Raw genomic sequence first — 13,381 nt, forward strand, 5'->3', positions numbered from 1 at the left:
AGCTGGCCTTCCCCATTTAATGAGAGCTACTGGCATCCTGCATCTGTGACCACAGAGATTATTTTTATTTTATGGTAAGGAGAAAGGACGCAGAGAAGTTAAAGGCCTTCTGCAGTCATACAGTTTGTAAATGGTAGGTCTGCGGATTACTAGTTGAACATTTTTCCAAAAAATAATTTGTGTTCATTTCATGACTGTTTATCAGCAATAATGGGAACATCCAGGTTTCCTTAGATAAGGAAAATAACTTTGTGGCGGTTAGAAGTTTAAGAAGCTCTGTGAAAGTACTAGTCTTTTGTCTTGGTGTGAAAAACTTTTCTAGGGCATTGTAAGGATGAAGGACTTCTTCCAAATGTAATCAAATTTTGATCTTTTCTATAGTCTTGGTTCTATAATTGTAACCTGATAAACAATGGTGTCTGTTAACCTGCTGAAACCATTAAGAGGAAGTGGATATGAGCCATGAGAACTAAAGAATATTTTTGGTCAAATTCCTCTTCCCTTTTACTCCCTCCCCTCCAACCCACTGGATCAGTATTTAAGAATTCTAAAAGGATTCTTTAGTGGGGTGGGGAGTATTGAACCAATTCGCTCAGTTAGCCCATGCTATCATATCTAATTGAGGTCAGGGTCATAGTCTACTTGATAAGCTTTTATGAAGTCTAAAGAGAAATGCAGATGATACATTTAGCTCTATGACAGGGATACAGTGAGCATTCAATCAGTGTTAGCAGTCCTTGTCCTCATAGTTGTCACTGTAGAGTTATGTGTTCCTGTATTGAAATGAGTATTTCCAGAAACAATTTTTTTCTAGTAAGATAGCATTGGATAAATCTAGGCTCACCCTTCTGCAACTTCTCATATTGTTCTGTTGTTTCAATAAATTCTTCTTCAAACTAGATAAAAGAAACGTTGTTATAACTTTAATGTCCTCAGAGAGAGAGAGGGAGAAATGTTCACAGTATAAAATGTCCAATGGCTTCCTGAATGAAAATTTTATTTTTATTTACTTTTTTTAAGATTTTATTTTTTAAAAAAATTTTAATGTTTATTTATTTTTGAGAGAGAGACAGAGCATGAGCAGGGGAGGGGCAGAAGGAGGGAGATACAGGGTCTGAAGCAGGCTCTAGGCTTTGAACTGTCAGCACAGAGCCCAGTGCAGGGCTCAAACTCACGAACTGTGAGATCATGACCTGAGCTGAAGTCAGATGCTTAACCGACTGAGCCACCCAGGCACCCCAAGATTTCATTTTTAAGTAGGGGTGCCTGGGTGCCTCAGGTCGTGATCTCACAGTTCATGTGTTGGAGCTCCAAGTCAGGCTTTGCACTGACAGCTCAGCCTTTGGCTCCCTCATTCTCTGCCCCTCCCCTGCTTGTGGTAGTGCTCTCTCTCTCTCTCTCTCTCTCAAATAAATAAACAACAACAGCAACAAAGATTTTATTTTTTAGTATTCTCTACACCCAGTGTGGGGCTGGAACTTACAACCTCAAGATCAAGAGTCAGAAGCTCCACTGACTAAGCCAGCCAGGTGCCCCCAGAATGAAAATTTTAAAAGGAACCACAAAGTTACCAATTTAGACACAGCTGAAAATTCTGCCGGCATGTGTGTGTAGGGGGCAAGGGGGCGTGTGTGTGTAGAGGGTTTTGTCTACTTAACAGGATATCCCCAGCCCTGTTCATATTATTTCCTTTTCTTCACATTAGCTCTTTTTTCTCTCCAAATTCTTGTCCTTTTCTCTAACTTCCCCCAATAATTTCCCTCTCCTATTCCTCTCTTTCCCTTCTTCTCTCTCTTCTGTGCCATTCTCCCTCTGTATCAGGTCAAATTAAATTTCTCTTCGATACTTGTACATTCAATGAAAGGGATCTGCAGATTATTACTCAGGTGGGGTTATCATCATTTACTGATGGAATCTCTGAAGCTTCAGTGGGAAAGTGTGACTTTTTGTCCCTAAGACTTGAGATGAGGGTAGGATAAGGTGAACAAAACAAAGAAGGTCATGCATGAGTCCTTGTTTTAAAGAAGATGTCATTCAAAGAGGGAAAATGAAGTCTACACCTGCATGAAACCAAACAGTTTCAAAGCACTTGTGAAAATCTATGGAAAAGTCAGTGGTTAAGGAATTCAGAATTAAGGACAGATCCAAGTGGGGCAGACTTTTCTGGGCTCAAGAGGAGACCAGATCGCAGCTGGAGGTAAGGTTTCAGTGGGTAACCATGGGTAGAACATGGTGCCAGGCCAAAGCTGGAAAGACCCCAGGAAATCAGTTCGTTCCAGTGAAAACAATGATGCAGATGTGGGTCTCCTCTCTCTCCTTTGTCTTATGAGTCATCATGATCTCTCTGCCCCTACAAAGTTTCCAGAACACCTCCCTACACTTCCACCCTCCCAACCCTGCTTAAACAGAGGACTATGATCCCTCCCTCACCTCTTACAAAGGAAGACAGATGGAAAGGGAAAGAGTGGATCCATCTCTAAAGACCACCCTGAATTATGAAGTGGGGAAGAGGACCACTCCAGCCCACCCAAATTACCCTCCTTCCTTTTCCCAGGAAGGAACCAACCTCCACTCCAGCTGCAGCCAGCAGCCAGCGGATCGACTCCATCCTGCCCCTGCCACGAAAGTAGCAGAGCTTGGGCTTGGTTGTCATGACTCCTGGCTCAGGGTTTTCTGAAGGGCAAAATAAGAAAAGTGAGAAAAGCAAGAAAACAATGATCATAGAAGCAGGATTGTGGTTACCTCCAAGGAGGAGATGAGGGTTGTGATGGCGGGGGGGGGGGGGGGGGGGGGTGAATGACGGTGAGTCTGGAATGCTATTAATATTGTTTCTTTTTTTTTTAATTTTTGTAATGCTTATTTGTTTTTGAGAGAGAGAGAGCGAGCAGGGGAGGGGCAGAGAGAGAGGGAGACAGAATCTGAAACAGGCTCCAGCCTCTGAGCTGTCAGCACAGAGCCCGATGCAGGGCTCGAACTCACGAATTGTGAGATCACGACCTGAGCCAAAGTTGGATGCTTAACCGACTGAACCACCCAGGTGCCACAATATTCTGTTTCTTAAACAGAATTAATAATCGGTCTTTATAATTAGTCTTTAAACTGCACATAAATGCACTCTCCTGTATGTATGCTCTATCTCACAATTTAAGAAAAAAGAACAAACTATACTTATGAAAGTATCAAGTTATCCATAGATTTGAGAGACTGTCTCTGGTATTTTGAGAAAGGATCCAGGTGTTAATATGATGGTTTCATGAACAACCTTGCAAAAGAAAATCTTTTCTAACAGTGGCAAGGAGCTGGGCCGTTTTGGACTGAGATGTTCTGTGGGAGTTGGGCCACTCTTTCATTTCTGTCACAAGGCTTTTCTGAGTGTTGGGACAGGCACAGATGTATGCCTAGTCAGGACCAGGATTCTAGTCCTTGCGTGACCACCAGGGAGCCGGGCAACCTTAGGCCCAGTTCAGTAGGTCTGTCCACCTGCACGTCCTCATCTGTAACTGGGAAGGATTACACTAGGTGACCTGCAGCCTTTTCAAGAAAAGTATCGTGATAACGCAGGCACATGTGATAGCACTTTCTACCTCACTGCTGCAAGGGCCACAGTGGCTATTATGCTAGTGACCTCTGCCTGTTGCACAGGATTATTGAACGTGTTTTGAGAATGTTAACACTCTATACCAACTCAGAGAACTGCCTGGTCTCCTTTTCCCACATCTGCCTCTCTGACCCCATAGGTAACAATGCATGCTCCAAGAAAACAACAAAAATAGCCAAACTACTGGCACAGTGCTCATGGTGCTGTGGCTGGGAGGGTGCTCAGATGACCTGGACAGAGAGACCGACCTCAGCTTCCCAAGGCAGCCCTCACCATAGTCCTCTGCCCACCAACCCCCAGACTGCCAAACAGCATGTCCTAGCCAGGATTCCACTCAAGGACGCTGCCTGTGCTAAGAAAATTCACAAGAAAGTAAAAAAAATCAGAACATCAGTAGCTCAGTTCATGATGAAGAATTTGGCTGTTAATACCCTATATCCTATGACAACAAAGTCACTCAGGTTCACAAAATCTTGCAGGTGTTTTGAGGCCATGTTGCCCTCAATCATTCTATTTTCCTCTACGTTGGATTTACAGTTTAACTCTTGGAAAAGCTGAATCCCTTTCTTTTTGTAATATGGAGCGTTTCACAAATTTGCATGTCATGCTTGCACAGGGACCATGCTGATCCCTGTATTCTTCCAATTTTAGCATATGTGCTGCCAAAGCCACACAATTCTTTTCTTGTTGTGGTCTTGTCACCTCTTGGGCACTGCCCATGTTGGGTTGCTTTTAAGACTCATTTCTTTTAAGTTGCCTCTTTAGCTATTGAGTATTGAAAGTGTCAGGAGCTTCCTAAAAACCCACTTCTTTATTGTCTTGGGAAACAATGATTAAAAAGGCACCCGAATTCTCTGATTAGAAAAACATGTTCAGGTCTAGTAACTTACTACTAACACAACTTAGAATGAGCCTTACAATAAAAACAGCGTGGAAAGAATATGGCAAGAGGGAGAAGGGAAATGGTGCCTTTTGTTTAACCTCTCCCCCCAGTGAGATAGCTCTTGAATTCTCTGGTCTCCTACAGGTCCCACGTAGGATGGTTAAGGAGCCAATGCAAGTGCTGTTGGAAGTCAGAAAGAGGAGGCATAGCAGTTCACCAGCATGCTAAAGACACGGCAGGACACACATGCCCAGTGGGTGTCAGCACTAGAGTAATTCACACCCACATGGGCCATTTTTCAGGTATTGACCAGATGTCAGGAAGGCAGCAAAGCAAACAAACAACAACAATATTAACAACAGCAAACCCTGGGTGACCGACAAATGATTCAAGCCCTCTGAGAACCCCGTCCAAGTATCTGTCTGTCCTGCTGCCTTCAGACAAAAATAAAGCAACACTGGTGAAGTTAAACATCAGTGTCTAGCTTGAGGAGCTTCATCTTTCCACTCTGCTTAGTGCATGGAGCTCTAACTAGTTTGACCCCTCTCCACCTGCTCTGAGAGATGGAGATGAGGCTGTGAATCTAGCTGTGGCTGGTCTCAGGTTAATTCCTGTCATTTCATCTCCTTGAAACCTTCAACGAGTCCAAATTCTGTTTGAAATAAATCTTATGGTGAAAGAATATGGGACATAGGAACTCCTGCTAAAACCTTTTTTTTTTTTAAGTTTATTTATTTTGAGAGAGAGACAACACAAGTCAGGGAAGGTCAGAGAGAGAGAGAGAGAGAGAGAGAGAGAGACTCCCAAGCAGGCTCCCCACTGTCAGTGTGGAGCCCAACACAGGGCTTGAACTCACAAAAGCATGAGATCATGACCTGAGCCAAAACCAAGAGTCAGACACTTAACCGACTGAGCCACCCAGATGCCCCAGCTAACACCCTTTTATAGTGATTATGTCCTACCCCCCACATCCCTACCCTCCACCCCCCTACCCCCAGTTAGACAAGGCTGAAAGTTATCCTTTGATTTAGACCTTGAATCCAGAAAAGGTCATCTCTGGTAGCCTCCAAAAGCTGTTTCTAAACAATGGTCACTTAAAATGTTGGCGGGATGGTCTTTCTTCTGATTATTCTCTTAGTTACTTGAAATCTACAGAGATTAAAATTCTGGCCCCAGATTGCCCATGAGAGACAGATACCTAACACAACTACTGAGTGTCATAATGTGGAGGCTCCAGACATTGTATTTGTTCCAGAGACCCAGTCAAGAGTCAGAGTAAGATTACTGGTACTGTGCCTGGTACCAGTAATGGTGAAATCTCTCAGATGAAAAGAGGGGCAGCAAAATGTACTCCTAAAACGATCAAGAAAAGGCAAGCTTCTTGGTGGCATGGGCAGAATCAACACTCAAAGAGATGGCAGGCATATGAGCCTTTGGAGGTGCTGGAATGAAACAATGGGAGCACAGCACATCAGGTGTGCAGGAGTCTAGGTGCCAGGGATGGAATGTGGTGTTTTCTGCTGGGAGGGGCATTGTCAATGGGTAAGAATGGAAAGCTGTGCTCCTTAGGGTATATAATCAAGAATATGGATTAATAGCCACCCTTGGGGCACCTAGCTGGCTCAGTCAGTTGAGCGTCCGACTCTTGATTTGACCCAAGTCATGATCCCAGATGAGCCCTGAGTCGGGCTCCAGACTCCTCAAAGAGCCTGCTTAAGATTCTCTATCTCTAAAAAACAAAAGAAAGAAAGAAAGAAAGAAAGAAAGAAAGAAAGAAAAGGAAGGAAAGAAGGAAGGAAGGAAGGAAGGAAGGAAGGAAGGAAGGAAGGAAGGAAAGGAAGGAAGGAAGGAAGGAAGGAAGGAAGGAAGGAAGGAAGGAAGGAAAGAAAGAAAGAAAGAAAGAAAGAAAGAAAGAAAGAAAGAAAGATAGATAGAAAAGCCACCTTAGCTTCACAGAGAGTGAACACGGAAAAAGTTGAGGGCTCAGATGTGGATCTAGTACCATTCATTTACATCCCATTCTGCCAGGCATGGTACTCAACTATGTCCAGTCCTCAAAACAGAGATGACGTGTGTGTGTTACTATCTCCATCTTTCAAAGCTAGGTGCTCTTGGCTGCAGAGTCACAAGTCCTCACTAATGTTGTACAACTTTTTTCCACCCCTGTAAGCCTCAGTCTCCTAATCCTTAGAATGGGTATGGTGGTTGTACTACTCACTTCAGAGGGCTATTGCAAGGATCGAGGACAAAATAATGGATAGAATACATACTACAGTATCTGGTCCATAAACAGAGTCCTCCGTGCTTCTTTAAATGAATTACAAACAGATTTAATGTTTTCTTAGAGTTTCTAATGCTGATTGGCTTCTCTATTAGTTTTATTTGTGATCTATAAGTTTTTGTTGCAAATGATACTGATATTTTGTAAAAGGGAGTTAAGACAAGACTTTTGTAAATTTGACTCAATATTGCAATATAAGACATTTTAAAAGCAAATTAGGATGTGACTTTTGCCTTCACTTTTTGATTGTGAGCATCATTGGAGCTTTTTCGTGGTTTGCTGCTGTATGGAAGAGAATTTGGGGATTTTATGTGATGCTCTTGTGCCCATCACTTTCCCCCACTTCACTTCTGCCAGGCTCTTACTCATTCTCAAGGCACGTGGGAGATCGAAGGATGAATCTTTGGAATCCAGAGTTGAATTACAAGGGACAGGATCACTCCCCTCCCTGCCACCACCTCCAAACCTTCCCTGTTGTTCAAGGGAGCCCTAAAAGCCCAGGGTTACAATGGACACCCCACCTCTGAAAAACAGGACTGTAGCCTGCAACCCTCCCTTTCCAGTCCAAAAGAAGGAAACTTTTTCCTCTAGTTATTAATAACCAGGCACTCAAATGATAACCCGTTACCACTTCTTGTAAAAATCTTGATGTTTGTGCACCCCATGAACAGCTGGTTCTGGCCAACCAGCCACCACGCCTCACCTCTCAGCCTCAGTTCTGGTGTTCTAAAGTGGGCTGTTGGGTCCAGTCCCTATCCCCAACCCTTCCCAGGAACAGCTGTTTCTTCTGGAAGAGTTGAGTACAGGAAAGGAGCCCAATACTGCTTACAATCTCACCCCAGCCAAGAACCAACTTCTCCCCCTAGATTCTGCACTGCAAAACTCTAACAAGGTGGCAAACTCTTGGAAGGCAGGGGTCAGGGTGTCTTCCTTCCATCTCCCAGAGAACCAGCCCAGTACTATCCCAGACACATGGCGGTTGTACAGAATATAGTTATTACCTCAGTGTGCCACTCTGAGATGCCAGTTTCTAAACTCGCCACAATGTCTGTTTGATCTTTCATTCTTTCAACATCAAACATTTATTGAGCTCCTATTACGAATACAGTACTAGGTAAAGTACTCCAAGCATACAAAGATAAATAAGATATAGTTCCTGCAATCAAAAACCTTACAAACCAAGGGGCGCCTGGGTGGCTCAGTCAGTTAAGCGTCTGACTCTTGGTTTTGGCTCAGGTCATGATCTCACAGTTCATGAGTTCAAACCCTCCCTTGGGCTCCACGCTGACAGTGCAGAGCCTGCTTGGGATTCTCATTCTCTCTCTGTCTTTCTGTCTCTCTCTCTGTCTCTGCCCCTCCCCTGATTGCACTCTCTCTCTCTCTCTCTCTAAATAAAAAAATAAACTGAAAAAAAAAAAAAAACCCTTACTAATCTGATACCTAGTGATGGAAACATCCAGACTATCAAGTTGTAAGAAGCAAATAGTGTTTAAAAAAAATACAATATGGTATTATAAGAATTGGACAGAGCCGTACAGAATGAGCATATAAATATAAGTTTTTCTGAGCCCTGCCCCTTCCAGCCCCATGACATTATAGGTTAAGGGCCTAAACCAAGTCTTTTAATCCTTTTCCTTTGACCTCTAATGAATTTCGACAAAGATTAGAATGAGCCACAGCTTGGTAATATAGAAGACCAAGTTTGTTTGTGCTTCAAGAAATAAACTCAATTATTCTCATTGTTAAAAAAAAAGTAAAAGTACATTGTCAAATCTGAAAGGAACAGGTGCAATGGAAATATTTGTGCCTTTCGTGCGAAATAAAGGGAACAAAGGAGCAGTGTGTTCTGGATTTCACCCAAAATGCAGACATTTTGCAAACACAGCTGCTGGAAGACCCAGAACCTGAGGTGTTGAACTCACCATAAACTCAAACCCCAGTCTTCAAGTCTGCTTTTTGTGCCGCTAATATTGACCAACATGTATGTCCTTAATTAAACAAACCTGGTGCACCAGCTAAGATTCCCAAACAGGGCTTATTACATTGGGAACTGAGGGCCACCTTTTCAGGCTCGCAAACTTCACTTGTGTGATGAGCCGTTGGATGCACTCCCCCCACTCAGAGCCCCGGGGGCCCATGCCTAAGACAGGGTCAGCAGAAGACAGTAATGGGATGACATCACAACATTCGCATAGTCAGGGTGTGGACCTGGGTAAAAAATATGCCCCAAATCTTTTAGAAAATGTGGAAGAACTCATATCTGAGTTACGCCCTGGGTACCAATAAAAGCAAAGGCCTAAGTTCAAATTTTAGCTCTGTTTCTCACTTAAGCAAGTTTTTTAACCTCTCTGAGCCTCACTTTCCTCATTTGTACAATAAGACAAATAGTTCCTAATTCACGTAGGTAGTTAATGAGAGGGAAATGAGATAATGTGTGCAAATTGCTGAACACAGTAAGGACTCAAAAAATGACGTGCACACATGCATGCACACACACACATAGGCACATACACATTCCCTATCTCCAGATTGTAGTAACATTCACATGCGAGAAAAGAAGTCAAATTTGCTTCTGAAAGAAGGCATTCTCCACAAGTGGGATTTTGGACTGGCAGCATCAGCTTCACGTGGGAGCTTGTTAGAAATGTAGACTCTAAATTCCTGGGTCAAAGCTACTGAATCAGAGTCTATGTTTTTCATAAGAGACCCAGACAATTCAGTTGTATATCAAAATGAACTTTGAGGGGCGCCTGGGTGGCTCAGTTGGTTAAGTGTCCGACTTCGGCTCAGGTCATGATCTCACAATCACTGAGTCCAAGCCCAGCGCTGGGCTCTGTGCTGACAGCTCAGAGCCTGGAGCCTGTGTCTCCCTCTCTGTCTCTGCCCCGCCCCTGCTCGCACCCTGTCTCTGTCTCAAAAATAAATAAACATTAAAAAAAATTTTTTTTAATGAACTTTGAGAAGCCAGGTCTGGAGTGAACACCCAACACAACTGCATCTGGGGCTCCGTGTATGGCCCTAGGTCATTCTTCTCAGGAACTGTCGTGCAGACATAAATTGCAGATACTTAAAAAGTAGGGTGAGCAAATGGTGAAGTGCTGGAGTGGCATGTGGCTAAGAATAGAGAAAAAGAAGGGCAAAGGGAGTTTGGGATAATTATAAGTGAATTTCCCATGCTAAATAAATTTTTATTGACCCCCTTTGAAGAGATATAATGCTTCTTCCATCCCCAAGTTTAACCGAGTACCAGATGTGTAGCTTTCCTCCAATCCTGGGGTAGGTCTGGAAGAAATGTCACTTGCCTGAACTATCAAACGGGGAGTTGGCTTAGAATTTGATAATCTCCTTCATTTCTTTCAGTTTTAACAGTCTTTCTGATCTTATTTTTCTTCACTTGTCTTCATTCTTTGCCATACACTCCTAACTGTCGAACACATGCCTTGAGAAAACAGGCAATCTTTTTGAGGTGAAATTCTACTGACAATGTTAACAGCCATTCTGGATAACTGGGGCAAAACAGCACATGATTTTCTCAGTTATTTGAACAGTTAGGCAAAAGGCAGGCTTTTATTGAATTTTCAGGATAATGAAAATTTTAAGGGGTTAATTTAAGAAGCTGCCAATTTTAGCAGATGTTTTGGGCCAGAATTCAAGATGTTGATGCCAAATCTATTATTAATGGAAATATCTGTAACATTTACTTTGGCTTCTCCAGTGGATCAGAATGGCCTATCTTCATTGTAACCAGTAGATCCAAATGTATCATTGAGACAAAAACAAAACAAAACAAACAAACCCAAATCTCTCCCACATAACCCTGTATTCACCCACAGAACTTAAATGTGCTAGACTGGAAAGATGTAGCATCAATTTAGCCTTAAGTTGACAATGTTTCAGACAAAGAATATGTTAAAGTTGGAAAACAGCAATATTAACAGCATAACCAAGACTTTCAGTGTAGCTTTAAAGTATAGTTAAATATAGGCTTAAAGTTACAATCCATTTGTAATTAAGTAGGAATTATTTCTCTTCTATTTTCCTAACATGACATATTAGAAAAATATTTAATTAGTTGATTTGACACATTGGTTGAATTTGACATGTTATCAAAAGGTAAGCCTCTTACATGGAATTAGCCCCTCCGAAAAATAGCTCAAGTATTTCTCTGACATTTTTAATACACAAACCACCAAACCACATTCCTGGGTAGGGTGGGGGTGGGAGTTACTTCTGTAATAGGGTGGTTAGGAAGGTAGCTCTATTCCAACCTCACATGCTAAGCAGTTTCTCCAAAGAGCCCTGTATTTCAGAAATATATATTTCCTAAATATTTCAGAAACTGTAGTTCCTTTCCATTAGGGTTTAATGGGCCTAATGGATTGGTTCATGTTGCCAAAACTAACAAGAGGTCGACTTATACCCCCCAGGTTTATAAATTTATCTTGGTGAAATACATACCTGAGCCAAGGAAGAGACATTCAGCTGCCCAGGTGATTCAGGCTGTTGAGGGAATGAACAAAGTAGGCCACCACCTGGCCTATTGCTGTTTAAAGATCTGGGCAACACCTAGAAAAACTGTGCCAGGGTTGACTAGAGAGAGACACCTGTTTTTCAACTTAGCACAGACCATCAGGGATGCAGGACCTCGGAGGAAGACCCCCGTGTCAGACTGGATGATTATATCTTCCAAGCCTACATACAGTAGACACCTAGATGGAGGAGATTTACTCTGTTAGCCACCATGGCACAGAGTGGGGGGCACCTGTGTTCTTTTCAACTGTGTACAAAAGTAGGAGATTTGCCTGAGGGGAAAAGAAGCAATGGCTTAAAAATTGGTAAATGTTTCAATTCTACTTAAGTGTGTTATTTCCACCAATCAACTGAAATACCACTTGACTCTTACATACTTATTTTTTAAATTACATTTAATGTGCAGTATGGGCCTGGGGGGGGCATTTCAATGTGTGATATGTATGTCATACATAGGCAATTAAAGTCTCCAAAAGACCTGTCTAGATGAAAATTTGCTATCTCTTTTCCATGTACAGATCTACTCTGCAGAAAAAATGTTCCTTTTATTTGATATAGGCAAGTTTAAAATCCTAGGCATTAAATTAACCACAAAGTGGGGCGCCTGGGTGGCGCAGTCGGTTGGGCGTCCGACTTCAGCCAGGTCACGATCTCGCGGTCCGTGAGTTCGAGCCCCGCATCGGGCTCTGGGCTGATGGCTCAGAGCCTGGAGCCTGTTTCATTCTGTGTCTCCCTCTCTCTCTGCCCCTCCCCCGTTCACGCTCTGTCTCTCTCTGTCCCAAAAATAAATAAACGTTGAAAAAAAAAAAATTAAAAAAAAAAATAAAATAAATTAACCACAAAGTTAAAACAATTGCTGACTGTAAGCTGCAAATTTGGCCACAAAATAGAACTATCCAGCCAAACCCAAGAACATCATATAAGAAATTCACCACTATCCTTACCTCTTCGTGGCTCTTGTCTTGGAGTGTTGCAGGAAGTTCAACTGAGGGTTTATGACCCTTTCCTTTCCCACTGAATGCTCCACCCAACTCAAGGGATTAGCCAACGAGCATTCCAGTTTGTACACACCTCTGGGGCTTCACTTTACATCCATTGTTTGTGTATTTGAGAGCGCATCAGGTTGCCCAAGTAAGAAGAAAGTAAGATACCACTGGTGCATTGGACAAATATTTACTGAGTACCGCTCTGTGCCCGTCAGTGGTTTAGGCCTGCAGTCTACAGTGGCAGGCATGATAACCCCAATTCCTGCACTCGTGGTGCTTACATTCTAGTTGGGAGAGACAGGCAGTATAAATATATGAACAAGTAAATGTAGTGTGTTAAAAATAACAGTAGGAACAATATGTCAGATGATTATAGCTTGTGGATAAGTGACATCTATGACAGAAATGTTATAAGGGACCAGAGGAAAGAATCGGGAATACTCTAAGATACCTGCACTATCCATCGGGCAGTATAGTGTTATTTGAAAGTGGTCTTTGCATAGTTGTAAATCTGTATTGCAAACTTTGAGTGGCTTGTGCTGGGTCCCAAGCTCATTAAGTGCTGCACCTTCTCCTCTGTCCAGACACCAGAGCCTCTGCAACTGGCCCATTTAGGGCTAGGCACTTTTATTTGTTCGTTCACCTGCTGAGGCTTTAGTTGGTGAGCCTCTTATTCCATGGGCTTGGGGTCAGCCCTGCACCCTCTACCATACTGCTGTTTTTGAGAATAAACGATTTCTTGTTCCTGACCTCTTACTCTATTACCAGAGTCTCGTGGCTCATGAAAATGGGGGCGGAGTGCTGTGGGCTGAGACCAAAGGGTAGGAGCCTGGACCAAAAATGGACTGTGACAAAATGGGTAATGCCACCTGAGGCAAAATAGGGGAGGAGGGAAAGTTGTTTTCAATACAGGAAGAGAACCACACAACTTAAGGTCATGTAGCCCTGAGCAGGAAAGACACAGGAACCTGTCTTCATTTGACACCACATGGTCTCTTGTATTTATTTTTTCTAATCCTCTAATTCAGAAGCCAACCTTTCTTTCTGGTTGTTTTCTCAGAGCCCTGAGGGCCCTCTAGTGTTGAAGATTAAAACCCACCGGT

General features: G+C 42.8%; 1 protein-coding gene and 1 non-coding gene across 4 annotated transcripts in view; both read right to left on the reverse strand.

The window, feature by feature from the left end:
- LOC112862317 (glutathione S-transferase A4-like) overlaps positions 1-2,669 on the reverse strand; it is a 30,561-nt gene extending 27,892 nt beyond the window's left edge. For all 3 annotated transcript variants that reach the window (XM_086707068.1, XM_086707067.1, XM_025925603.2), the window contains exons 1-2: positions 2,567-2,669; positions 845-896 (exon numbers count right to left, since the gene is read on the reverse strand). In XM_086707068.1, coding sequence (XP_086563194.1) covers positions 845-896; positions 2,567-2,653 — 139 coding nt within the window. In that variant the 5' untranslated portion in view covers positions 2,654-2,669. The remainder of the gene's footprint in view (positions 1-844; positions 897-2,566) is intronic.
- A 1,500-nt stretch (positions 2,670-4,169) lies between these two features.
- LOC112862968 (U6 spliceosomal RNA) lies at positions 4,170-4,272 on the reverse strand. The gene has a single exon (XR_015251760.1). It is a non-coding gene; the product is annotated as a U6 spliceosomal RNA (small nuclear RNA).
- Between the last annotated feature and the right edge of the window lie 9,109 nt (positions 4,273-13,381).

This window comes from Puma concolor, chromosome B2 (genome assembly GCF_028749965.1).
Source record: "Puma concolor isolate L17-30 chromosome B2, mPumCon1.1.hap2, whole genome shotgun sequence".
NCBI classification, from domain to species: domain Eukaryota; kingdom Metazoa; phylum Chordata; class Mammalia; order Carnivora; family Felidae; genus Puma; species Puma concolor.